The sequence below is a fragment of the Neomonachus schauinslandi genome, chromosome 5, assembly GCF_002201575.2.
Source record: "Neomonachus schauinslandi chromosome 5, ASM220157v2, whole genome shotgun sequence".
In the NCBI taxonomy this organism is placed as follows: Eukaryota; Metazoa; Chordata; class Mammalia; order Carnivora; family Phocidae; genus Neomonachus; species Neomonachus schauinslandi.
Window position 1 is genome coordinate 132,900,629 of NC_058407.1, and position 27,078 is coordinate 132,927,706.

Sequence of the window (27,078 nt, forward strand, 5' to 3'; positions counted from 1 at the left end):
ACAAGGCGGGCCCAGGGTTGGTGAGGGGACTTGTGTGACAGATGTAGAGACTTGTTGACACCCCACCTCAACTCTTGTATTTAAGTATTTCCATAATACAATCTTTATTTCGAGAGTACAGGCCACATAGCTTATCTTGTAAAAATCCCATCACACTGTGCTCAAAGGATCCTTAGGACTGAGGGTTCTCCATGGAGAGTGATCACCACTCCCATGGTGTTTGTCTACATCACTGAGACCGGCTGAACCGTGTGAATTTCTCAGGGAGCTCAGCTTCTGTTCCAGGCAGGAATCCACCCAAATCAAACCCCGTCCCTCCCCTCCCTGGCCGCCCCGTGCAGAGGCGGGGTGGGTCAGACCTGGGGCATCTGTCCGGCAGCAGGAGGAGGAAGGGGGGAGCCATGCTCAGTAGTCTATGTTGAAAGGATAGTCCTTGTGGTTTTTAGCTCTGAAAAACAGGAAAACAAATAAAAAATAGAGATGTTCATTCTTTTTAAAAGAAACATACTAAAAGCTACAGTCATGTACTTTCAAGCTCCCCTATGTATTAAATTAAATTAGTCTTTGGATTCACTCAGTGGCCCAGCCTCAAATAGGAAAGACTGATGAAAAGGCTTAATTTAACCTCAAACGTATATAATCAGCACCTCTTCAGGAACCAATCCCTGTCGTGAGAGGAAGTAAAGGAGACATATTTACATGGGTAAGCTGCACATTCGGAAGTTCCTGTCCAGGCCGAGGATGTCATTCATATCCTGTTCTGATAATTCGAAGTCAAACACCTGCAGCCAAAACAGATGTTCACAGCCAGTTCAGATCGGTGAACATTTCGCTGAGCACGCGTCACCTGCAAGGCACTGAGCCAGGCCTGTCGGGGACATGGCGCTGCGGATGAAACACTGCGTGTGACATCAGCAAATCCCCCAGAGCATCGGCCTCCGCACCCGCACGTGAACTGTGAGCCGCCGCCACCGGCTGCCGGCTGCCCAGGGCTGGGTGGGAACTGCATGCACCCCTCGGGAGTAAGGACATCCCCGAAGAGTTAAGAGGTGCAGCAAAGCATTTTTTCCCCACTGCTCAAAAAAACTAAAAAATGAAAAACCAAAGCCCCAAACCATTTGTGCCCCACACCCTGCCAGCCCGGAGGACACATGGGCCCCGGGACCGTTAAGTCTAACAGTATCTGTAACACGGTGTGATTTTCATGTCTTTCCTTCTAAAGCAGAATTCTAAGCTGCCTCCCGCCACCCTGCCCGCCCTTTTGCTCTTAACACACTCAAGGACTAGGACTCACTCCTAAAATAAGAGCTTTTCTCCCAGGAGAGCCAACCCTAGTCGCTGCTGAGGAGCTGGGAGAGAAGGTGCAATGGCCGGGGGCCCGGCCTCTCCCCACAGGGGATCCTCCACCCCAGTCCAGCAGAAACCAGGGACTCAGTGTCCACGCAGTTCTGACTGGAGGGCGGGCTGGGGCCCCGGGGGAGGCTGGGTTCAGTTCTGGAGGGCTCAGGGCAGCCCCAGGGCCAGCAGTCCTGAGGGTTGGGGAGCAGGCTCCTGGCTGGGTGGGCGCCCTGGGCGCCTCTGGCCGACTCCCTGGTTCATCACCTCTCTGTTCCCTGTTTCAGCTGGTTTGCCAGCTCCTAGGCCGGTGCGGTCACCCTCTCGGGTTCCTTGTGCTGTGGCCGCAGCTTCATCCTGCCCCTCTGCCATGTCAAAGCCACAGGGGGCCCGTTTGCTGCAGTGGTCAGACCCCCAGCTAACTAACATATGATCCCAAACCCTCCGAGTAAAAGAAGAAAAGCACTTTCCTGGATATTCTCAAGAATCCGCTTTGGGGTGACCGATTTGGGGATCACTATCACATTCCTCTGGATCTGAAATCGGAGCAAAATCTACAGAAAAAAAAGTCTAATATCAGACAAGGGAAATCCCATGGAGTTAGCTGTTTCCCGCGCAGTTTACGTTATATTGTGCAATGAAGTCCAAAAGTCAGGGGTAGCTGGAGCTTTTATTAGAAGCTCTTCTGTTCCAAAATCCTTCAGGAACCAAACCGGCGTTTTCTGGACGGTTCTTCCAATGTGTGTGTAATGACTGACGGGGCGCCTGGGTGGCTCAGTTGGTTAAGCCACTGCCTTCAGCTCAGGTCATGATCCTGGAGTCCCAGAATCGAGTCCCGCATCGGGCTCCCCGCTGAGCGGGGAGCCTGCTTCCCCCTCTGACCCTCCCCCCTCTCATGCTCTCTCTATCTCATTCTCTCTCTCAAATAAATAAAATCTTTAAAAAAAAAAAAATGACTGCCACTGGCCCATGGAGAATTCAGTGAATTAATGAGAATTCACTGAGGCGCCCAACCCCCAGACGTTGGACATCAGAGCACGGAAGAGAGTGGTAAAGCCCATCCCTGTCCCATCGGGCTGGCGGGCCGAGGGACACGGCCCCAGAGCCCCCATCCGGGGTCCCGCCCACGGCGGCTCGCAGCCTCAGTGGCTGGGAGCATGGCCCTGGGCTGGCGGGCCGAGGGAGCTCCGGGCAGGGGTCATCTGGGCCAGCGTGAGCGAACCCTTCCTCCATCCAGTCCCTGGCTCCCTAAGGAAGCGGGCACGCCCCCCCACCCCCACCCCCTAGCCCTGGCAGCCCCTTCCTACCTGGGCTGGAGACTTGTTGTACTTCTGGGCCACCCTCTGAATCACGGGGTCATCCAGCAGGCCCACCCCCTCACTAGAGAGAGCAGGACCGGGCAGGGAGTTAGGGGGTCAAACGTGTGCTTCTTGCTTCAAAACACACAACATAAAACCCAGATTTGTGTTTGTCTGAGCACAGTACTTGCTCCCTGTAGGGAAGTTAAATGGTACAGGAGAGCTCATCACCCAAATCCCACCACAACCAGTGCTAACACCCCCGTGGAAACAGCCGGATGCCCTGCTTTCACGGTCATTCGGTGTGTCCTCGAGAACGAGGTGGCAATGTCGGAGGGCCTGCCCATGCTCTGGGGTGTGCCCTTCTGACACTTGCTGCAAGGCCTGGAGTGTGCCCGCGGCACTGTTCCCAAGTAATTGTTGATGATGATGGCGAGTCGAGAAAAGTTCAACTCAAATACCAGCACAAGCCCAAGACTGGGGACGTGTCGGGCTCCAGTGCACAGAATGGCCCTCTCCTCAGCGTGGGTCCCACGGGCCCTAACCTCCCCGGAGAGACATTTCTGCGGGAACATTCTTTAAGCCGCTTGTAGGTTCTGAGCACTGCTCTAGAAACAGTGCTCAGCATCTCCTGAAGGAACTAAACGGCTGACTGCCTTTGCCGTGGGCCCAGCACTCAGCTGGTTCCCCTCCCCTGGGCGGCTCCCACCTCACACTGTGGCCCCAGGACCCCACGCTCAGCTGGCGGCCTTCCAGCAACTCGCTTGCTGCTACCAAGTTCGAACACCTGTGCCTGCTTCCCACGGGAGACACACAGAGAATCAGAGTCAAATGCTTCCAGCCCTCCCGGGGCCCCTGCTCTGTCCCAGGCACTGAGCCAGGGGCTGGCGGAGTCACACATCACACGCTGTCCCTGCACTCAAGCAGCTCTGACAAGTGGGAAAAGGAATTAATGACAAGACAGTGTGACAAGGGCTATGGACAAAACCTGACTATGGGGAGTCGGGAGGGCTTCCTGGAGGAGGTGACGCTGAATTAAACCATATACTAGAAATCAGAGTTAGCCAGATTTAAAAAAAAAAAGGATAACAGCAAGATTCTAGGTAAAGAGAACAGTGTGCAGAGGCACAGAGACTGGAAAGAACGTGCTCTATTCTGGGAGCCCTGCGTAGTTTAAAGTGGTTGGTGTGCACACTTCCTGCAGGAAGAAGTGAGGCAAGAAGTAGGCAGAGGCCAGACCAGTTCGGACTCCTAGGCCATGCCAAGACCTGAAGAGTTTTTAAGCAGGAAAGTGACATGATCGTATTGAGGTGCCCCCTTCAGCTACCATGAACATGAACAGGGCAAATCTGGCCGGAGTGAAGAGGCCACAGAATTACCCGTGAGAACTCCCAGTTAACTAAGGCAGGGATGGCGAGAACAGAGATCAAGAGACAGATCCCAGGTCCTCTGGCAGAATAATCAGTGGATGTTGCTGATGGATTGGAAAGGCCGGATTTCCAGGTGTCTGGTCCAGGGGCCGCGCGAGTGGGGGCTCGTTAGCTTAGCTGATGGAGGGAGCACACAGTTCAGGTTCTGGGGAAAGAGGACGGGTGGAGTCTCTGTTCTGGGGAGAAGGGGATGTCTGTGAACCAGCCCAATGGAGAGGCCTAGCAGAGGACCCTACGAGCTAGTCCAGAGCTCTGCAAGAGGCTGCTCCCAGCTGCTTCTGTCCCTCAAAGTGACTCTCCTCTGGCTCCCAGCACCAGCCCTCTCCCTCAGCTACAGCGTCCAGGGGTGCTGTGAGCGCCCCCTGCAGGTGCCTGTGGTCCCTGCACGCCCTGCCCACTCCCTCCTTCCTGAGACCCTCTGCCAACTACCCAAATTCAGCTGGAGGGTGCATCTCTTTCCTGCTAGAGCCTCGACTCAGCACCACCAACGCAGCCCTACCTGGAACCACCGAGGGGCCGGTATGCAGTCACGGACACATCTCTGGACTGGCAAAAACGGATCAGATCCTTCTGGGTAAGATACGGGTGGCACTCAATCTACAATGAGAATCCCAGCTTACCAAGAAAATTCAGACCAACCGTACATCAGGAAACAGGGCACGCATTAATGTCTCGGCTCTGTCACTGAAGAGCTACATGACCCGCGCCTGTGAAGTGACAGGCCACTGAGAATGGGCAGGAGGGACACCTGCATTCCCTGGACGCTCAGACAGCGCCTGCTCGGTGAGGCCCTCGCTCTGGTCCTTTACTTTCCGTTCTAGCCCGCGTCACTGACATCCTCGATGTTGTACTGATTTGCCATCGTCTGTCTCCCTCCGTGAAGGCACGGGTTTGGTCTGACTGTTGCGCTCCCAGACATCTCCCCAGCATCTAGAATAAGCTAGCCACACAGAACGTGCTCCGGCAACACTTGTGAGGAGAGCGAACGAGGCTGGGGAGTCACGGGGCACACACGCTCCAGGGGACGCCAATGGACATTAAAGAAACTGGAGCGCAGGATTCCTGTCTCCACATTCTCTAAATTCTCACGTACGATTCCAGGTTCTCAGTGGGCTGAAAACAGATGCTGGTTTAGGGTGAATGAAGAGCTACAACAGTGCCTTGTGGGCTCCAGGACAGAGCTCAGGGGCGTGCGGGGCACGGCCAGCAGCAGCAGCGGAAACACAAAGCCGCTGGGCTCTCTGAAAACCCTGCTGAGCCCACGTTCCTGGGGGCTCAGAACCCTAACTAGCAAACATACCCTCCAGCCCCTCTGCACCCCACAGATGAGGCACCAACCGTCCCCTGGATTTACAGTGCCGCCCCAAACCCTGACAGGACAGGAGCTATGACACACATGAACAGATTCTAGGCGCGCAAGGTTGTAAAGCAGGGAAACTAAGCTGTGCCTCACGTGGGGACAGCAGCTAGAAGAGCTTCTAGAGGCAGAGGCTGTTCTGCTTCCTGCTCTGGGTGCTGACCACTCGGGCACCTCACCTGCGGAGACTCACCAAGCGACACCCTTTCCCGTATCCATGTGGTACTTCAGCTAGGAGGGTTTTTTAATAAAAAATGGAACGTGATGCTCTATTCTTAATGTCCCCAAACCAGAAACTACCCAAGTCCCCATCAGCGCTAGAATAGATAACTACCCTACGCTCTACTCATGTAATGGAATACCATGCAGAGATCAGAACGAGGGACAATCATACACGATCATGGAAGCATCTAACAAATACAAGGTTGAAAGAAGCCAGATACAAACGAGCACATAATGTGTCACGTTATCTACATAAAGTTCAAAGCTACTCTGTGCTTTAGTAATCAGCATAGAGGCTGCCCTTTGTCAGGGGCTGGTCCACAGAAAAGAGTGTGGTGGGGCTCCCAGGTGCTGGCCACACGGTTTCTAGACCTGGATGCAGAGCACAGCTAGGCTCCATTTAGGAGAGTCTATCAAGCTCTACTGTCATGTGTGTGCACTTTGTAAATGTACATGACACTTGAGCAAACGTCTAAGTAAAATAAAGTGCTACAAAAATGCCCTTTCCTCACGAGCCAGCTCTCTGCACAGAAGTCCTGGGAGTGTCTGTGAACGTGGCGGTCTTTCAGCTGCCCACCCTGTGAGGCTGGAGAGAGGGGAGGGGGCCCGGGTGCTTTCCCAGGAAAGCTATGAGCACCACTGTTAGTGAGGGAGGAGGGCACACCGGGACCCTTCACCGCTTCTGCGCGGAGAAAACCCAGCTCAGCCCCCGCCCTGCCTTCTGAGGGCACCACCTGTCCGGACAAGCCTCTGGAGCAGCTCCCCTGCCTCGGCGCCAGCTACCTGCCTAACTGCTCCCTAAGTCACCCGTTTGCTGCCACAGGAGAAAAATGCCCACTGTGTGCCCCACCCCTTCTTCCGTTTCCCGTTTAGCCACATGGAAGGGACAGCTGAAAAGCCAACTCCACCTGTTAAAGCCTCACCTGGTTAGTCAGTGGCTTGAATCTCAAGTTGGGTTTATTCAGAAGTCTCTCAAGCTGTTCGTGGTTGAAGTTTGACACCCCGATGGCTTTCACCAGCCCCGTAACCACCAGGTCCTCCATGGCCTAAAGAGAACAAAGAGTCGTCCTGCTCCGCTGATAATCCACGCCCCTCACTCCTCTGCACACTGCAGGAACCAGCTGCATCCAGGATCCCTAAATAGCCCCCAGACGCCCCCCAGGCATTCTGCCCCCAGGGCCTAATCCACTTCCACCTCTCCCTGGCTGGGTGAGCTTGGGTGCATTTATATGATCGCACTAAACCTCAGTGTCCTCATCTGCTAGCCGGGACAAGCTTGTCCATGTCACAGGATTGTTTTAAAGATTCCATCAAATAATGCAGGCACAGCATTTAGCTCCGGGCTGGAAAGTGGTAAACGCTCAACTTTGTAGCTGTTATTATTCCTCTTACTCTGAAAACCTGTTGATACGGTGTTGGGCAAGGACATCCACTGCTGTTCACTCACCCCTCTTTCTACCTAGATTATATGCTCCCTAAGCACAGGAAGGGGCCGTCAGTCTCTGGCTGGCCCCGAGCCGCGCATGCGTCAGCAGGAGTCCACAGTGGCCATGGGCAGGTGACCAGTGAGCGCACAACAGCTGCAGGCTGGACAGCTGTACCCCCGGGCACCACCCGGAACCCCGCTCCTGTGCACAGACGGCCCAGAGTTTAACCCACGGCTTCGCCGAGAGGCCATGCGGTGGGTCAGAAAGGGCTGGGGCCACTGGCCCCCGGCCTCACAGCCCAAACTGCTCAGCCAATCTGTTCCGCTGAGTCCCCTGTTTAAGAGGAATGGGGGGAGAGGGTGGCCTGGCTAGAGCTCCTCCCCGTCTGTGCACCCCCTCGTTCTGCTGGTACTCCGAGGCCAGCTCCCACGACTCTCCCTGACTCAGCGTGACCTCACCTGCTTCCCACGCCTCACCCCTGCCCTCCTCTACCCCACATCGGTGCGCAAGATTACATGCACCACGTGGCCCGGGGCAGCGGGACCCCCGGCCCCCTTCCATACCAGGAGAGTTGGCACCCCTCGCCCCGACTCCCGTGCTCGCTGCTTTGCTCGAGGCCTCTTCCTCCCCTCGTGTCTGGACTCCAGCAACAGGCTGTAACCCTCACCACCCTCCAGCTTCCCCCCGCGCCCCCCAGACCTGGCCGCGCGGCCCGGCATCGCTCCCACGAGCCTTTACAGTCGAGCCCTCGGCAGCTACAGACCAGGAGTGGTCATTACCACCACGTAATGGAAAAATGGGATTATTAAATTTTCTTTTTATCCTCTTCCGTATTTCTGTAACGACCGTGTGATGTTTTCTAATCAAAAAACAAGTCCACACTGAGCCTGACAGGGAGGTCTGCCTCAGTAACCCCTCAAACAGACGATTCGGAGAGCGGAACCAGCCGGGACTAAGGAAGCAGACGGCCGCCCAGGTGTCTGAGTTTCTGAGTCAGGTGTGCGTTCCCCATTCATACTGCACACCTGTGCTGGAACACAGCCAGCTCCCGGAGGCCCGGCACCCTGCCTGGAAGCCCGTCAGCCCATGGCTCACCTCCCACGTGTCCAGGAAGTCGGTGTCACTGGGTATCACCATGCCGCTGTGGTCCAAGGGCATGTCTTCCTCCCCGGGCTGTGAGGCAGAGGAGTGAGCTGATGGGGGCCCGCAGGGGTCGGGGGGGCCTGGAGCCCAGGCTTCTGCTGAGCTGAGGCCCACGCTCCCTGCACCACCCGAAGGGCGTGACCAGGAAGGAAGGTGCTGCTCGCACCTTTCATACCTTGAAACCCATGGGCCAGTGTATGAGGTAGAGGTCCAAGTAATCCAGCTTCAAGGCCTTCAGACTCTTGGTGCACGCTGCTTTCACCAAGGACTTCTTATGGCTGGTGCACCACAGCTGTCGAGGGGAGGAGGGAAGCCAGGGTTAACACGTCTGCCCCTTGGCCCCACAAATCCAGTATCAGGAAGACAGACAACATCCAAGACCAGATGGCAATAAACACAACAGGGCTGTGACGTTATCCTCAGATGGTTCTGGGACTCCCTCGGGGAGGGATCTCCAAAACTGGGCTCTGCAGCCCGAGTCCTACTAAAGGGAAGTTGGAGGTACTATGAACTATTTGGTGGGGGGGCCGTCTGGTTACCTGGATCCACTGGGACGAAAAAAAAACCAAAGCCAAACCAAACCAAACCAAACCCAGTGCCTGGGAGCAGAAAGGGGAGGAGGGAAACTCAGAAGAAATTCTGCATTGTCTTTCCTACTTCAGCGCCGTGGTGAAGTCCTCGGGGACGAAGGCCTCACACTCGTGCAGTTAAGTTAGGTGGGCGAGTGAACATTCACTGGTACTGACTTGGATATTTCCCTCCCCGCCCTCTGGTAAGTAGAAAATCCGTGATTGGTTTTTCCTCTCGTTACTTCCCATCAGACTGTTTAGTATTAACTGTGACAGGAGCCAATCTGAAGGCTCCGACAAAGCAAGAGAAAACACAAAACAAGTACAAGAAAGAGGATGCAAAGATGTAAAAACATACTGTAAACACAGTGTATTGACAAAAGAGAAGAAAAACAAAAAAAACTAAAAATACCTTGTTAACAACAGGACTCCCTAGATGGTGAATACATAAAGTGATTTTTTTTTAAAATTATATTTCCATGACTTTTGCAAATGTCTAGAGTAATGAGCACAGCTCTCCCCCGGATCTTGGCTGGCCTCAGCAGTCCCAGCACCCACCTCCCTTCCTGGGGTAGCAGGAGAGACGTCTGTCCCTCGGCCAGGTGCGTACCTAGGCATCTCCCTTACTCGCCCTTTGCTCCAGCTTTAGAAGCAGCGACGAATTACAGAAATCATCAGAGAGTAAAACAGAAGAGCAAATGTTCTACAGAAACAGCAGTGAATTGTGCAATTATGGACATCGGACCTGGAAACTACTCAGGCGATGATCAAATCTGAGTCTCGCTTTACACACAACGACACTGTGACCCCGCGCCATCCAATGACTGACCCAGGCTCTCGGGGCTTGTGAGAGACAGCTTGGAATGAGGGCCCGTGGCTCCTGGCCACAGGGTGTTAACGTTTCGCTTCAAAGTCAAAAGCAAAGGAGTTCTTGAACTCTGCTGTCTGGGTCTGCCCCTAACCGGCTGCATGGCTGTCCCCCTCCTCCACCGTCTCCACTGTCCACGTCCGGGCCACCCTCCTCTCCCACCCATGCTGCCCTCAGTGTCTCCTATCTTCTGCCTCCTGCTCAAACACACGCTCCGTTCAGTGGCTGTAATCGCCTAGATAGGACACAAGTCTCACTGCTGTAGAGGATAAGTTCCCTACGTAAAAACCTTCAACTGTGTGCCTTTATCTATGGGAAAAAGAGTAAGGCCCTTAAAAGGCATGCAGGCCTCTGTGATCTGGCCCGTCCCCTGCTCCAGCCTCATTTCTCAGGACTCTGGTGCCTACCATTTTCCAATCCAGGAACACCAAGCTTCTTCTAGGTCCCTGTACCCAAGGTGCTGTCCCACGCCTTGTGCCTCTGTGCAAGCTGTCCCCTCTGCTCATCACCCTGTCCTGGACGCCTTCACCCGCATGACTCCCAGCACGTGTACCAAGCTGCCCAAGTCTAGTCAGGTCTGGTTCCAGCTCCTAGGAGTCCAGAAACCCCTCCACACGCTGGGTCAGCCGTCTTGTTAACCAAGCCCCGCGTGGTCGACACCCTGCTGGCCCTGTATGTAAAGTCCTACCTTACTGACGATAAACAGGTCCTCTCGTTTCACCACACCCTCCTTGATCTTGCACTGGATCCCGGCTCCGACCTCACTCTCATTGTGGTATAAGTAAGCGCAGTCGAAGTGCCGATATCCGGCGTCGATGGCCAGTTTCACTGCCTCTGTCACTTCCCCTGGAGCCGCCTGCAGAATGAGCATGACAGAAGCAATCACTCACATTCAGGAGACCCCACCTTTTCACTCTAAAATGTAGACTCAAACGGTGCGTAAGTGAGGAGGTCACGGAATTGGTGCAAGTATCAGTCAGCACTAAAATTAGGGAATGTCAGAGTTAGAAAGGATTTAGACACAATCCAAGTTCCAACTCCTTTCCTTATTTGGGGAAAACTCTATAGGTATTTTTAGTGCCTGCAAATAACGGAGCCAGACGCTGTGCTTCCTGAATTAACAGAGGAATAAAGAAATGGAGGAGGAATCATAATAGTAACTGAGATACTAGAAGGTGTAGACTCACCCTCTACCCAACAAGACCAGAAATCCAGGGGTAAAGGTGAACAGGTGTATACTCACACAAAGATAATCCACCACCCCTGCAGCATCTCCCCAAACCCACAGGAACGGTATGGATTCCATCAAGACTGTGGAAGTTCAGAAATGCTCACTGTGAACCGGGGCTGCTCAAGCAAGCAAAGGGATGGAAGCAGGGAAGAAGCCTGGGCAGGGCTCACAACACATCGCACTGAGCCTTCCCAAAGGGCTTCGTGGTTCACAAAGCACCTGCTCACTCGACCTTCGGTGGAACCCCATGCACCGTGTGTAATGGTCTTCTCTTGATGAGCAGCACATTCAGAGGGGCTGAAAGCTAATGAAGCATTCATCTCAAGTCAGGAAATAAACCGCCAAGAAATTAGAAGGAAAGAGAAAATTTGAAAACAAGAACGAACATCCAATAAAGACATGACAGAGATCAACAAGCTGGAGGCCAGTTCTTTGAAAAATCTGAATAAGGTGGACAAACTTCTGATGAGACTGATGGGACCCTTTTTTTTTTTTTTTTAATGACCTGAATGAAAAACAGTCATACAGATTAAACAGAGACCCAAAATCTCAGAAAATATTATCAGTAACTATAAGCTGACAATTTGGAAAGATGAAAAGAATAGGAAAAGTCCCTAGAAAAACTTACTTGAGAAGAAGTAAAAGCTGACTTGTCCTATATTTATTTTTTAAATGAAGCAATTAGTTAAACACACACACAGTTCTACAAAATTTTCAAGGACGAAATCATCCCAATTTAACACAAAATCTTTCAGAGAAGGGAAAAACAAAGAATACTCCCAATTCATCCCACTAACCCAGCATATCCCTGGAATCAAAAGCAGACAAAAATGTTAAAAGGACAGTCACACATTCATCTCACTCATGAATAACAGTTGCAAAAACCCTAAGTAAAATAACAGCAAATTGGATGTAACAATATATTATGGAAAAAAAAATACCACACCCACCCTGAGTTTATCTGAGAAAGCCAAGGATAGCTTGATATTAGGAAATCCATAATAATTCGCATTAATAGACTAAAAAATAAATTATGTCAATCAATGTTGCATAAGATTCAACACCCATTCCTGATTTAAAGTCTCAGTGAACTAGGGCAAAAGGGAACTCTTTAACCTGGTAAGGAATACCCACATTTAAAACAACAATGATAACAAAAATATCAAGAACAAACACAACCCAAAAAACCTTGGGGCAGACATCATCCTAAACGTGTAAGTATCAGAAACATTCCCTTTAAGATCGGGAACAAAACAAGAATGTCCACGGTAATGGAGGCCCTAGCTATCACAATCAGCTCAGAAAAGGCAATTTGAGACTTAAGGATCAGAAAAAAGGAAATGAAAGTAGCATTATTTGAAGCTGGTATGATAATTTATGTAGAAAACCCAAATGAATCTATAGGCAAATGAAGAGAACAATAGGACATTTTAGCAAAGTGGCTGGAAATGTGTTGAATATACCAAAGAAGATTGTTTTTTTCTGTTAACTAGGCTCCACAACCAACATGGGGCTTGAACTTCTGACCCTGAGATCAAGAGTCCCACCCTCTACCGACTGAGCCAGCTAGATGCCGGAGAAGATTGTTTTTCTATGCATCAACAACGAATGAGCTGAAGACATAATTTCAGAGAAGTTTCATTTCCAATAGTATCACAGACTGTCCAGTATCCAGGAATAATTCCAACAAATGAAGGGAAAGCTGAATATACAACCAGATGAAGAGACAGTGAGAGATGCAATCTATCTAGGACAATTTATTAACAGAGAAATATACTATGTTTGTAGAAAGCCAGATTTAATACCATAAAGTTGTGAGTTCTCTCCAGATTGATCTATGGATTTAATGTGATTCCACAGACTCAGAATGAGCTATATTCCCCCGGCTCTTGAACCTGGGCTGTCCTTGTGTTTTACTGCGCCCAACAGAATGCAGCGGAGATGCTGGTTCCAAGCCGAGGCTTCAGGATGCCTTGTGCATTTCCCTGGCTCCCTTGTGCTTCAGCCATCACCAGGAGAATATCCCAGATTAGCCTGCTTGAGGCTGAGAGTTAGGTGGAGCCAGGTGGAGCAGCCCCAAACGTCCCAACTGAGACCAGCCAAACCCCAGACATGGGAGTGAGCTGCACCAAGATCCCCAGAGCTGCCCAGCTGACCACCTGCACGCAGCAGTAATAAGCCACAAGCCAGTGAGTTTTGTGCTTGGTTGTTGATAAGGCACTCTGGGGCATTAGACAGCTGATGGTAGTAGCTCTGTGACCTTACACTACTGAAAACTACCACATAAAAACAAGACTCTGCATGATCAGGAAGGGGCGACTAAGACTGATCCAAGTCTGTGCACCTGAAGTCCAACAATAACAGAAAGGAATGTTTTGGCCTCTGAAGCAGTGTTTACAGGTTTTCCTTGCGCTGTGTGCAAGACAGGGCTCCCACACTGAGCCACGTGCATCAGACAGCCAGAGAAGGCGGGCCGGGAAGTCAAAGCATTTAAACCGGCTGAGCGCTTACTGAGCGGCTAGGTGCGGAGAGCCACCAGGAATAAAGTTACATCCTTGCTCTTTAAGAGTTGGAAAGTATTTAGAAGAAATCACTTGAATAATACTTGGTTGAGCAGGGGTTGATGATGCTAATTCCTACTCATCCGATCGCTTCTTTTATTAAACACGACGTCTAAGTAAACAGGGCAAGCAGGTGCGGAGGGCTCTCGGTGAGCGCTGGGTCTCACGTCCCGGACAGCGGTGACAAAGTCCGAGGACACGAGGGCGCACAGTGCTCCGCCCCCGGTTCGCACAGGTAAGTTCTGTCCCAAACCGCACTAGTCTTCGGGATGCAGGTTCCCTGGCCCAGGGCGCCCGCGGGCAGGTGGCCGCTGGTCCTCCCGCCCCGACACCGGCCTGACCACCGTCTGCTCCCGCCTTTCGCCGACATTTACTGGCTAATGCTCGGGAGAGGGCAAGGGCGGTGGCGCCAGGGGGTGGGGAGGGAGGGCGGCAGGTGGCCCCGCGGATCCCCTCCGCGGCTGGGGAAAGGCCCCGCCCGCCCCGGGGCGCGAGGTCCACCTCACCTGCCAGGTGCCCAGGCCTAGAGCCGGGATCCGCTGCATGCTGGGAGCAGCTAGACGGCCGCAGCTCGACTACCCCCGTGCGCCGCCGCGCCTGCTGTTCCGAAAGGCCGCACCGCGCGCGGTGGGCGGTGCCGGCGGGAGGCGGCCCTGATTGGCTGGCGGCACCTCGGGCCAGGGGACACGCCCACATCCCTGGCGAGCCCGAAAGTCTGGTGTTGGGGAGTGGTTGTGCGCAAGCGCCCGACTCCGCGGTCTCACGGCCATGGGTCCTAGGCGCGCGGCATCGCTAGGGGCGAGGTCCCCGGCTGGTGGGCTGGTGTTCCGAGGTTCCCGGGGTCGGCAGGGCTGGGCCATCCCCAGGGCGGAGGGGAGACGACAGGTCTGGGGCCCTGTCCGCCGCTCTGGGCGCCTGGAACCGGGGGAAGCCCCTAGCACCCACCCCCCATGGCGAGGGGGCTCCAAAATAGAGAGGGAAGGCCTTCCTTCTCAGCAGAAGTCCCGGGGGTCCCACAGGCTCCTAGAAGTCTGTCGGCCTCGGTTCCCCATCGATGACACACCTGGCTAAGTCCCGTAAATGATTTCTACTCCCTGGGGTCCCTGGGAGTAGAGGGCGGCCTGGGACTGAGGACCTGGGTAATGCAGAATGTGGCAGAGCACTGGACTGCTCCTCCGGGGTCCTGTCCAAGGACCGACCCCCTTGCTGGAGCCTCAGGTGCAAGTGGGCGGAGTCATTGCGGGGGCTGTGGTGCGTAGACTTCATGAGTGAACTGGAAACCCCAGAACAGTGGCCGGAAACTGGGGGACCTGGAGGATCCGAGGTCCTCCTCATCCCCCTTGGAGCCCCCACGTCCTGCCCCTTTGTCCCCTGGGGCCTGGGAACCCCCTGCCTTGATGACCCCAAAGGTGTGTTTTAATTTCTAGTTTCCTGCCTGGGGCTGCAGTGCTGGCACCGATGGGGGGGGTGGGGGGTGGGGGGGCGCGCTGACTGCTCAACGGAGAGCAACTGGACCTTTCATTATGAGCTTCTCAGAAGTGGGAAGGTGCTCCAAGTCCCTCTCATTGACTCATTTGGCTACTGTGCCCCTGCAGTCATCCAGGATGAGTGCTGAAGGGACCACATGGCCCCTGCCCACTGGGAGCTCACCGCTCACAGTGGGAGATGGACAAAGACGGGAAGAAGAGCAGATGATACACGGAAATGAAGCAGGGCGCTGGAGGGCCAGCCAGGAGCTCCTCGGTAGGTCTAAAAGGCCTCCAGGGTGGCATTTGTGCTGTGACCAGAAAGACAAGAGGAGCCAGCCTTGCAGAGGTCTGGGAACCGTGTGCTGGGGGAAGCTCCCAGATGCAGAGACTCAGGGGTACAGGAGCATTTGGCCAGAGATGCTGAGAAGGAGCCAGTGTGGCTGGAGAGAGCTGGGGAGGGCAGAGGGAGAGAGGAAGGAGGGCAGGCCGGAGCTGGCCCTGGAAGGATATACTGGTGGTTGATGCTGTGAGACACATTAGCCTAAGTGCTCATCAGAACAAACGTTATCTCCTGCGCCTCTGATTCGGATCCAGGCTCCGCTCAGCTGAAGCTGTGCCCCACGGTCTTGCAAGAGGCTGGGCTGGGGTTTCAACTGAGGCTCGGTTGGGGCAGGGTCCACTTCTGAGCTCATTCACAAGTTATTGGCGAGGTTCAGTTTGGACCGAGATTTCAGTTCTTTTAAGTCAGCTGATCTGATCTGAGCCCTCTTTTGGTTCTTAGTAATGGGAACCAGAGAGACACACACGGAGGGACAGAGGGAGGGAAGCAACACAGGAAAGAGCAAGCAAGATGGAAGTCACAGACCTTTTGTAAATCACCTGTCAATCATCTTGCAAGTGCTATCCCATCACTCGTCAGTGTCCTACGAGGGCCAGGAGCCATGAAGGAACAGCTGGCTCTTCTGTGGCCAACCACATACTCGGAAAATGTCACCAGTGGAAAGGCAGACTAAAACTAGAAAGCACCAGGTGGCTCAGTTGGTTAAGCGACTGCCTTCAGCTCAGGTCATGATCCTGGAGTCCCTGGATCAAGTCCCGCATCGGGCTCCCTGCTCGGCGGGGAGTCTGCTTCTCCCTCTGCCCCTAACCCCTCTCATGTGCTCTCTCTCATTCTCTCTCTCTTAAATAAATAAATAAATAAATAAATCTTTAAAAAATAAATAAATAAATAAAACTAGAAAGCACTAAAGCATTCCTCAGAAGCCAATGCCAGAGAAAGGGTTAACCTGCCAAAGTCCCATCAGTGCATACATTTGCCTAGCAGTGCTGATCCTAGGAATTTATCCAAAAGAGATTCTTGCACAATTTTTCAAAGATCTATTTAGAAGATGACTCACACAGTGTCTGTAGGCTGTTCACCGCAGGGCTGTAGCCCGGCCCCTCCTGGCACAGAGCTCCTTCCTCTCAGGGAACCCGGCATATCTAGGGCAGGTCAGCCAGGCACAGGGATGACCTTGGACATGCTCCATCCAGGGGAAGTTCCCAGTTGCAACAGCAGGACCCACTTGAGCTTGTGTGAACACAGGAGGCTTTTGCCAGGTATACAGAGGGGGCTCAGGAAAACTGCTGAAAGGGCAGAGCATTTGGCTTGGGGCTTTAGAGAGGGAAAAAGTGCTCAAACCACATCTAAGGCTCTACCAAGAGTGGCCACTGCGCTAGCCCCCAACCCACGTATCCAATACACTCAGCTTCTACACGGGCCTCTGGTCAGTGGAAAGGAAAGGGGGAGCCCTCAAGGCAGGGTCAGGTGGAGTCGGCTTGGTCCGAGGCTGTTGGGTGAGGCCACAGTCAGCGATGTGTCTGCCCAGACTTGGAGTCCGCTGAGCAGAGAACATCAGTCCTCAAGGGCGGACACCAAAAGCACAAGTATAAAAGAAAATATAAACTGGCTTCATAAAATTGAACATTTTTTGCATCAAAACATAGTGTCAATAAAGAGAAAGACAACCCACCAAATGGGATAAAATATTTGCAAATAATATTTCTAATAAGGGACTTATGTATATTAAACAACTCTTACACCTCCATAATATAATAATATAAACATTCCACTTAAAAAGTGGGGGAAGGATCTGACTATGACAAATTTCCCTAAGAAAATATACAGGGGTATCTGGGTGATGCAGTTGGTTAAAACGTCTGACTCTTGGTTTCAGCCCTGATCTTGGGGTCGTGAGGTCAAGCCCCGCGTCGGGCTCCGTGCTCAGCGGAGAGTCTGCTTGAAATTCTCTCCCTACCTCTCCCTTTGCCCCTCCCCCCACACACTCTTTCTCTTTCTCTCAAATAAGTCCTTAAAAAAAAGATATACAAATGGCCATAAAAAGAAGGTATACACATGAAAACTGCTAAGCATAATTATTCATTAGGAAATGCAAATCAAAACCACAATGAGATACCTCTTTACATGCAAAAGGACATCTATTATTAAAAAGACAGATAATGAAGTTTTGGTGAGGATATGGAGAAACTGCTGATTGAAATATAAAATAGCAGTCCTTTGGAAAACAGGTAGTTCTCCAAAAAGGAAAACATAGAGTTACCACGAATCCACCAAGTGCACTCCAAGGTATATATACCCAAGAGAATGAAAAACATGAAAAGCTATGTACATTAATGGTCATAGCATCATCATTCATGATAACCAAAAGGAGGAAACATCCCAAAAATCCACCCACTAATGAACAAGTGGACAAAATATGGCATATTCATGCAACAGAAAAGTGTTCTGCCATAAAAAGGAATGATTTACTGATAAATACTACAAACATGGATGCCTTGAAAACATTAAGCTACATGGACTGTCAGTCACAAAGGACCACATATTATTGTAGGACTCCAGACGTACGAATGGTCTAGAATAGGCAAACTACAGAGACCAAAAGAGTAGTGGTTGTCTAGGCTCATTGCTTTCCACAAAGAGATACCTGCTGAGGCATTTTATGGGGATTACATTGAATCCAAAAAATCAAACTGGGGAGAACTGAATATTGTGCAAGGGGAGAAGACTCCATAACTTAAAAAGGGAAGGAATGGTAAGCTGGGACAAATGTCCACAACTCCTATCTTGGGCAAGAGCCTAACAACCCCCTGTAAATAAAGAGATCCTAGAAACTTATAAGAAAAAGAGCATGGAGCGCCTGGGTGGCTCAGTCGGTTAAGTGTCCCACTCTTGGTTTCAATTTAAATCATAATCTCAGGGATGCCTGGGTGGCTCAGTCAGTTAAGCGTCTGCCTTCAGCTCAGGTCATGATCCCAGGGTCCTGGAATCGAGTCCCGCACTGGGCTCCCTGCTCGGGGGGAAGCCTGCTTCTCCCTCTCCTCCCTGCTTGTGCTCTCTGTAGCTATCTCTCTTTCTCTCAACTAAATAAAATCTTAAAAAAAAAAAAAAAAAGAGCAGCCACACAATATAAAACAGGCAAAAGACATTAAAAATACACTTCACAAGAAAGAAATATAAACAGCCTTACACACATGATGTATACTCAGTCTCAGTCATGACAAAATGACTAAATCCAAAAGATTACAAGGATAGTCGGAAGCTGTGTAGAAAGAGGAACTTTTTATTCATTGTTGATGGGAACCCAAGCTGCCCTCCCATGGAGGCGGTCTGGCCGCACGCAGCCAAATTACAAATGTATTTCCGCTTTGATTCAACAGCCCAGCTCGGGGCATCTATCCCAAGGAAACGCTTCTCCACCTGACCTTTATCCATGGTTGTGCACCACAGGCTTCTTCATATGAGCGAAGATTGCAAACCACCCAGCTCCCTTCATTAGTGTCTGGTGAAATGAATGACCCCCTTCCACGAGATGAAACGCAATGCGGCGGGGGGGGGGGGGGGGGGGGGGGGGACAAGATGAGAAAGAAAACGTGAAGAGTGAAGCTTCTTTCTGATGGTTTGCCAAGATAGCAAGCCCCACGGCCCCTCCAGCCCCACCCTGGTTCGTCCGGAGCTGCTGGACAAGGAGACGCAGGCAGCCTGCTCATCATGGTTGCAGCTCCCAGCTGAGCCCAGGCCCCGCGTGCCCTCATTTCAGCGCTGCGTCCGTCAGCTGCACCCAAGCTGCTTTATTCCCAAGGCTCCGGAAGTGTCTAGCACGCAGTAGGCACTTAGCCGTGTACTGATGCAGGGTCATCCTCCCAACGGTCCTAGGACGTGGCTGCTGTTATGTTACAGATGTGAAAAACCAGAGACACAACGGCCTCTTGGGTTAGCTGACTCGTTCGTTCGTTCGTTCATTCATTCATTCATTCATGTATCCAGCGCCTGTGTAGTGCTCCCTTCAGTGTGCAGGCAGATACTCCCCTGACCCTCAGAGCTCACAGCTGAACAGGTGGGACAACGTCTACCCCACAGCCAGGAAGGGGGCGCGGCTACAGACCTGCCCCCACCTCTAGCACATGACCTGGCACGGGGAGGGAGGGGGAGCCTAGAGCTAGGACCAGCTCCAGAATTAGAGCTCCCTCCGGCGTCAGCACTCGACCGCTCGAGCTCGAGACTTAGCCCGCTCTGGTTCTAGATCCAGACCGGAAGCACACCCATCACGGTTCTCTCCCCAGTTCTGGTACCACCGCCACAATCCAGGGCCAGCCACAGAACAGAGCAATTCTAGAACCAGCCTTCGCACGACTGCCTGCGACGGAGCCAGCTCCAGCTCTGGAACCCGGTCCTGGGCTAGTTGCCGAGCCCCGGGCCAGGTGCGTCTCCAGCTCAGCCATGGCGCCCCCTCCCCTGGGGAGGCCCCCCGGCGCCCCCGCACCTGCTCCTGAGAGCCAGGGCTGCTAGAGCTGTCCTTCCCTCCCTTGTGATGACACCCTGGTTTCTAAATCTTCTTCTTCTTCTTCCTCTACTTTACAGCCTATTAGATTTTGTTTTAAAAAGTACACACAGTGAAATTTTACCTTTTACTCATTTTAAATTCAGTGGCATTAAGTAAGTTCAATATGCTGTGCACCCATCACCACTATCTACTTCTAGAATGTTTCTAAAGACAAATCCTGTATACAGTACTGCAGACACCCGGACTCTGCCCGTCTCCCCAGGCCCGCTCCCAGCTCTGGGGGATTCTAGAAGCTCTGCTCAGGAGCTGGGGGTGCAGAGTGGGGAACACTGGCACCAGGAAGGGGTCCCAGTGCCCACACCCCTCACCCCTTGGCCCCCACTAATCTCCTTTCTGTTCCTATGCATTCTCTTCTCCCAGGCCTGCAGCCACCTTCTGAGCACAGCTGATCCTTCCTCAGTCCCTTCTTCGGCCCGTCCCCCACCAGAGCTGAAGACCCCTGACAACGCCAACCTGTTCTGCACCAAGAACCCTACTGCCAACTGTGTCTTTGTCCTGAAGAATCATACTTTCACCAGGAGGGCAAAGGCCAGGCACGGAGCCAGCTCAACCCTCCCTCACACGAAGCAGACGGGACTCAAAATTGCCAAGGATTCCTTCTCATTGGTCCCCTAGCGCCGGCTGGCACGGGGCCTGGCAGGTCAGGGAGCTAAGTACTTACAGACCGCAGTGTCCCGGACCAGGTGGGCATCTTCTGCCCAACCTCCAGCCCAGGCCATTCCCAGGGTCCAGATCCACCCCGAAGCTCGCCGGCTGCCACCATGAATGCCTGCCCTTCAACAGGCTGGCCTCCCTTGTCCACTCACAGCCTCAGGTGTCTTCTGTTCCCTGGGAACGAGAAGACCGGCTGCCGCTTGCCCTGCTGCCCCCTGTACGCGTCCCCACACGTCCTGAGTGCAGGTCACAGCCACGGCGCCCACAGGCATGTCTCCCCACCCCACCGCACGGCCGCCGCCGATGCGGAGCCCAGGATCAGTGGCAGCTCCACTCTTGGTCCTCGGACCAGCTCAGGGGTGTCGTCTACCTCCACGACATGCTGCTGCTGGTGTGTTCAGCATGCAACCCGTCACCTCCTCCAGTTCGGAAGGGGGGCAGATCAAGGTGAGCATTTCCCTGGGGTCCCCACTGGCCAGCCCGTGAAGCTCCTGCCTCATCCCATTGCCTTAGCGATTTTCTCCCTCCCCGTCTCCCCCTTCCTGCGGCCAGTGTTCCCCACTCTGCACCCAGGGAAGAGCCAAGTTCCCCCAGCTCCTGAGCAGAGCTTCAGGAACCCCCCAGAGCTGGAAGGAGCCTGCAGCTCTTGCTGTCCCCACCGTTCTGGGGACCCACAACCCTGTCACGCCCAGGTCATCTGGCACAGGCCCGCCTCCATCAGCCCCTCTTCCTCTCCGGCTTTAGCACCCCGCCAGCCTGCGCGTGGTCGACAGGCTCATGTGCAGGAGCATCCTGGGGGGCTGCCCAGCGGCAGCTCCAAGTCCTGTGCCCGTTACAGATGCAGCCCCACCTCAGCAGTGTGGGTCTGGCTGCCGTGCTCGGGGAGCCCTGGACTAGCCCCTCCAGCCCCACGGTGGAGGACGGCAACGGAGCACCATCCCATACTCCTCTGATGGCCTCCCTTCCCCAGGCTGGCGTTCCCTAATCTGCACCCACACGAAGAGCCAAGAACCCAGTTCCCAGAGGCCCCGAGCTGCCTCCTGGCATGGGGTACTCTGACGAGTCTGGGGCTTCTGCTCACCTTGCCACCTCCCACCGTTCTGGAAGTCGGGCTCCTTACTGTCCCCCCAAAATCCACAGCATCACTTGGGCCTCGAGCAGCACGTCCTCCTTCTCAGCTCCCACCGCAGTAGTGCCCGCCGCTGCCAGCCTCGAGGCTGCAATCACAGCCCCTCACTGCTCTGTACTCCGCAGGGGGGCTGCGCTGCGTCCTCCTCCTCACCCCTGCAGGAGGCCAGCAGCAGCATTTCTGGAAGCGCCCTCCTGGGTACGGGCAGCCCCTCCGGTCCCGCCACAGCCCTCACTGTGCAGGAGGACACTGGAGAAGGCCTCCTCATGTCTGGGTGCCGCTTAGACGTCCATGCTCTGGCGTGGGTGATCACATGCCCACTAAGCTCCCTCCAAATCTAGGACGCTGTGGCTCTGAGAAGGTGGCCTGGATTGTGTCTTCTGCCCACCCCGCCCTGCTGTGCCCCTGACTCTGTGGGGCACTCAGAGCTCCTCCCAGTGTGTACGCCTAACACCCCACTCCAGCCGCCCTAGAGCCCTCCTCACCCAGGGAGCCCACCAAGCCCTTGCCCCCACGGAAACCCCTGGCTGCACTGCCCCTCTGCGTGACCCCCATCCATGACAGACTCCTGGCCAAGGCTGGGCTCAGAGGCCACCTCCTCAGGGTCCTGTGTGCAGTGCACCTGTGGGTCCGACTGCCTGGGGCTGTGTCACAGCCCTGTGACAGGCAAGCTTATGTCACCACTTCTGAGAGCCTCAGTTCTGCTGCGCTTGGTCACTTGAGTGACCTTGAGCCCTGGTGCCCCCACTCATCTAAAATGGGGTGAACTGAGTGACCAAGAAGGGCCCCCCTCCTTCGCCTCTTACACCAGCGAGGGAGCTGGACCTGTGTCCCCAGGGCCTGCCAGAAAGACAACGAGAGGAGGTGCAGAGGAAGAGGGGGAAGGGGCGGCCTGACCTTCTCCCTGCCCGGACTCAGGTTTTCCTGACCCAGCCGTGCACTGAGCTGGCCCCGGGGTGGACCGTGGGGACCAGCACACCAAGGCAGGAGGTATGCCGGACTCTGGTCGGTCTCCGGCCTGCCTGGCTGGGCTGGGGCGGCCTGGGGGGTGCTAGGGATCGTGAGGTCTCACTGCAGCAGCCCCCAGGGACTGCAGGGGCCGCTGGGCAGGCAGCCGTTGGTGAGTTGAATGCGCATGCGCGCTGCAAGGCGGGGGGGGGGGGGGGGGTTTAATGCACGTGCTGTCGGTGCTGTCCGTGGGCACTAGGGTCGGCCGCCCCAGGGGGTCCCCTCTGGTCTGCATGTGGGCAGAAGGCCCTGCGCATCCCACAGTGCACCCCACCAAGCCCACCCAGGGTCTGAGAGCCCACGCTGCATCCACACCACCAAGGGGGAGGCCGTGAAGTTCTGTGTCCGGCCCTCCTGAGACAATCGGGAAACTGAGGCCAGGAGAGGCAGGAACTGGCAGTGAGCACATCCGATGGCCAGAGTTTAGAGAAGTAGGGAGGGTTCTGGCCACCCAGGCTAGGGCTCAACCCTCCTGTGGGATTTGCTTTGGAAATGAGAGCCCCTAAGATTGTGGGGGACCTCTGCTCACTCCCCCATGTGGGGGGGGCCCTTTCCTCTGTGCATGCCCATGGGAGCACCCCTCCTCCCTATTCGTCTGCATGCCTGCTATGGAGAGAACATTGCTTGCCCTGCTGCCCCCCCCATGAGAAACTTAGCAGTGTTACCTGGGGGAGTGGAGCAATGAGGTGGAAGACATAATTACAGACATTTTGGCTGTCGTGAGATTATTTTTATGATATATGTAAATTTTTAATTTTTAAAAATTGTTCATAAATTGAAGCAATGTGGAAAGAGGTATTTTATAAATTGAAGTATAATTAACATACAGCGTTACATTAGCTTCAGGTGTACAACATGATTCAATAATTCTCTACATTACTCAGTGCTCATCACAGTAAGAATAGTCCCCATTTGTCACCAAACATTATTACAATATGATTATATTGCCTATGCTACTTGTCATCTCTGTGACTTATTTTATAACTGGAAGTTTGTATTTCTTTGAGAAGGCCAATAATGTAGGCTAGCATGTATTTTTTAACAGATATCATTTTAGAAATAATTGTTTTATTGTTGATTATTTATAGAAAATTACAGAGAAAATTCACAAATTATAAATCAAGTAGATGACTAGAATGTGCTTCACCTGAACTTGGGAAATGTCTTGTAATTGTAGAAATGAGTTTATTAATTTAGGAAAAATAATTGTATGGTAAAAAAAATAGTTACCTATTAGTTGAGAATACTCCTAATACAACACCAATTACGGGGATCTGCACGCAGACTTCAGCTTGGCTCTCCTGCCCTCTGGTGGTCATTCCTCAAAATGCAGACACAGCTGTATGCAGGTGGAAGGTCTGAAACTATTCGGACAACCCACGTGTCTGAACTGCACTCCCAATTTTTTAGATTTGAGGAACCTGAGAAATTTTCTCATTCAGGTTCCTCACTTTAATTTTGCCATGTCATCATTGTGTCTCAATTACACAGTCCCTTCAGATTCCTGATACAAAACTGAATTCTGGCATCTCTTGACTATTTGACTTAGCAGCTTTATCCAAAGCTACAAACATTTTCGGTAAAATTTTTTACATATATACTATAATCTTAGGCCTTATAAGTACCACACAAAAGGTGTTTTGCAAATAAAGAAACTAGTAAATGTACTTATTCTGTGTCTTACTATTAGATAAGTCCTTTGCATATTGTATTTTTTTTTATTCCTCGTAACCACGCCATATACCTTGTGAAGTATACACTGTATGTTTCAGATTTCATGGAAATAAAGCAACATTGGGGGAGGCTGACAGAATGTAGGAAGTAGTACAGCCTCGGCCTGAAAATCAATCTGACTTTAGATTGTGTCGTTAACTTTCCTCCTTTTTAAAATCCATATAGTTAATTAATTTTCAATTGATTGTAAATTACTTAATGAGAGTAAGTTGGTAGTGTGTTTTAATGTTTTAACATGCTCGTTTGTTGAAAGCAACATTTGTGTATCATATTTTTTCATACGCTGATGTGAGTCGCGCTCAAAGACCTAGACTCCTCTATAAAGTTTAAGAACCAGGCTCCACGATTTGATTTGATTTATTTTGTTTTTAAGATTCATTTATTTATTTGAGAGGGAGACAGAGAGAGAGAGAGAGGAGGAGAGAGCGCAGGCAGGGAAGGAGGGGCAGAGGGAGAAGCAGACTCCCCTGCTGCGCAGAGAGCCTGACAACGCGACAACATGGGGCTTGATCCCGGGATTCTGGGATCATGACCTGAGCCCTGGGATCAGACGCTTAACCGGCTGACCCACCCAGGCGTCCCTAGGCTCCACAATTTTAGAAAAGGGTAGATTTTAGAAAGTCTTAAAATACAGGTTTTTCATTTTTAACCTTCCAACTTCTTGAATTTTTCAAGAATTTAAGGAGAAACCTCAGGGAGGCATATGAGAGACTCGTCCATAAACAGGAAAGCTCAAGTCTGGCCAGTTGTACTATGTCCTGTGTGAAAGAGTATTAAAACAATCATGTAACTGGTTTCATGTTAATTTAATAATTGTAGCTACATGGAATACTTAAAACCCAATTTTTCTAAGTTCTAATGCAAGCGATTCTCACCTCTATCCCCAGGAGATGGGTATTCTTGTTAACCACATTTTTGTAATGAGTAAACTGAGACGCATACAAGTCAGTAACTTTCAAGATTTCAATCTAGTAGATGATGGAGCAGGATTCATCCTGGGTTCTAGGTCAGGACACATCAACATGTTGTTCTACCACCTCATTTAAGATGGTCTACGCTTGTGATGGTTAATTTTATGTGTCAACCTGACTGGTCCACAGGGTGTGCACATATTTGGTCAAACGTTGTTCTGAGTGGTTCTGTAAGGATGTTTCTCCATAAGATTAACATTTTAATCGGTAAAGCAGATTACCTTCCCTAATGTGGACAGGCCTCAACCAAGGCCCGAACAGAACAGAAAGGCTGACTCTTCCCTGAGTAAAAAGGAATTCCTCTTGCCTGATTGCCTTTGAGCTAGGACACTGGTCTCCTGCCTTCAGACTTGGACTCAGACTGAATTACAACATTGGCTCTCCTGGGTCTCTAGGTTGTTGTTGACTGTTGATGTTGAGACTTCTTGGCCTCCATAATTGTGTGAGCCAATTCCCTACAATAGATACATATGCTGTTTATATAATACACATGCATTCTATATATTACTTATACATAATTCCATAAATTTATACATATAAATATATATAATTTCTATAAATATATATATAATTTTATAATATAATTTATATGTATATATTCTCTGGAGAACCCAGACTAATACAGATTTTTGTTCTGAGAATGGGCATGGGGAAATATATATATATATATATAACATATATATATAACATACATATATATAACATATATATATAACATACATATATATAACATATATATATAACATATACGTATATATATATTACCCTGATGTGTTGTAAGCTCCCAAGAATGTGGAAATATGTGTTATCTTTCCACTGCATATCCAGCACCTGTTATAATTTCTGCTGCAGGGTAGGCTTCCCAAAATTATGCATGTATTCATTGGAGAGAAATGCTAGATGAAAGAATACAGAAATAAAATACACAGTTCCTGGGGTGCCTGGGTGGCTCAGTTGGTTAAGTGTCTGCCTTTGGCTCAGGTCGTGATCTCAGGGTCCTGGGACACAGCCCCCCACCGGCTCGGCACTCAGCAGGGAACCTACTTCTCCCTCTGCCTCACCCCGCTCATTCTCTCTCTCTCAAATAAATAAATAAAATCTTTAAAAAATTACTAGTTCCTGCCTTCAGGGGCCTCACACTCCTTAGGATGACATGCAGAATCTACATGGATAAAATCTAATTAACTGGGTGACTTCCATATTAATCTTAAATGGGTATGGACCTAATAATGGAGTTTCACAAAGTATGAATCTGAAGTTGATAGATTCCCTGTAAAGGGAAACAGATCCACAATCACAGTTGGAGATTTCAATACGCCGCTCAGCTACTGATAGAATAAATAGAAAACAACCCCATCCACCAGTGGGACACAGTTATTAGCATGTACAGAACACTGAACCTAAACAAAGCAGAACGCACATTCTTTTCAGGAGCACTTGGTGACGTTCGCCAGGAGAAACCATATTCTGGACCACAAACTGAGTTTGGATGTCTTGAAGAGGACAGAAGAAATCCTACAGCATTCCTCCTGGCCTGGAAGCCTCCCCCCCGGTTCAGGCGGAGAGAACCCAAAAGGGAGAGGGCTGCATCCAGGGGTGACAGGCGGCAGGCAGATGTCTGCGATGACACGTCCCTGAGCCGGACGTGTCTGAGAGCGGGGGGGAGACGCAGGGGGAGAGCCGGGGTGACGACAGGGACTGGGCTCCTCGCGGAGGCAGGAGAGCCGCACCTGCTCCCCGCACCTGCTCCCCGCACCTGCTCCCCGCACCT

The 27,078-nt window shown here is 51.9% G+C and overlaps 1 protein-coding gene across 2 annotated transcripts; it reads right to left on the bottom strand.

Annotated features, from left to right (window-relative positions):
* Positions 1-96: 96 nt before the first annotated feature.
* AKR1E2 (aldo-keto reductase family 1 member E2) lies at positions 97-14,068 on the bottom strand. 2 transcript variants are annotated; one of them, XM_021696722.2, is made up of 10 exons: positions 13,948-14,068; positions 10,338-10,505; positions 8,388-8,504; positions 8,165-8,242; positions 6,566-6,688; positions 4,563-4,660; positions 2,643-2,715; positions 1,806-1,889; positions 700-782; positions 97-448 (listed from the first exon to the last, which is right to left on the bottom strand). In XM_021696722.2, the coding sequence occupies exons 1-10, from the start codon at positions 13,984-13,986 to the stop codon at positions 406-408; spliced, it is 906 nt and encodes a 301-aa protein (XP_021552397.1). In that variant the 5' UTR covers positions 13,987-14,068; the 3' UTR covers positions 97-405. The 2 variants fall into 2 exon arrangements, with proteins under 2 accessions (XP_021552397.1, XP_044770952.1); XM_044915017.1 differs by having other exon boundaries at positions 1,800-1,889; positions 13,948-14,033.
* Between the last annotated feature and the right edge of the window lie 13,010 nt (positions 14,069-27,078).

What these genes read in the sequence shown, in the direction of transcription:
- AKR1E2 (XM_044915017.1), bottom strand. Translation starts at nt 13,986, where the DNA reads ATGCAGCGGATCCCGGCTCTAGGCCTGGGCACCTGGCAG. An exon ending in ACCTGTTTATCGTCAGTAAG is followed by an intron (nt 8,505 to 10,337) that starts GTAGGACTTTAC and finishes TCCCCTCGACAG; the next exon opens with CTGTGGTGCACCAGCCATAA. An exon ending in TCAAGCCACTGACTAACCAG is followed by an intron (nt 4,661 to 6,565) that starts GTGAGGCTTTAA and finishes TTCTCATTGTAG; the next exon opens with ATTGAGTGCCACCCGTATCT.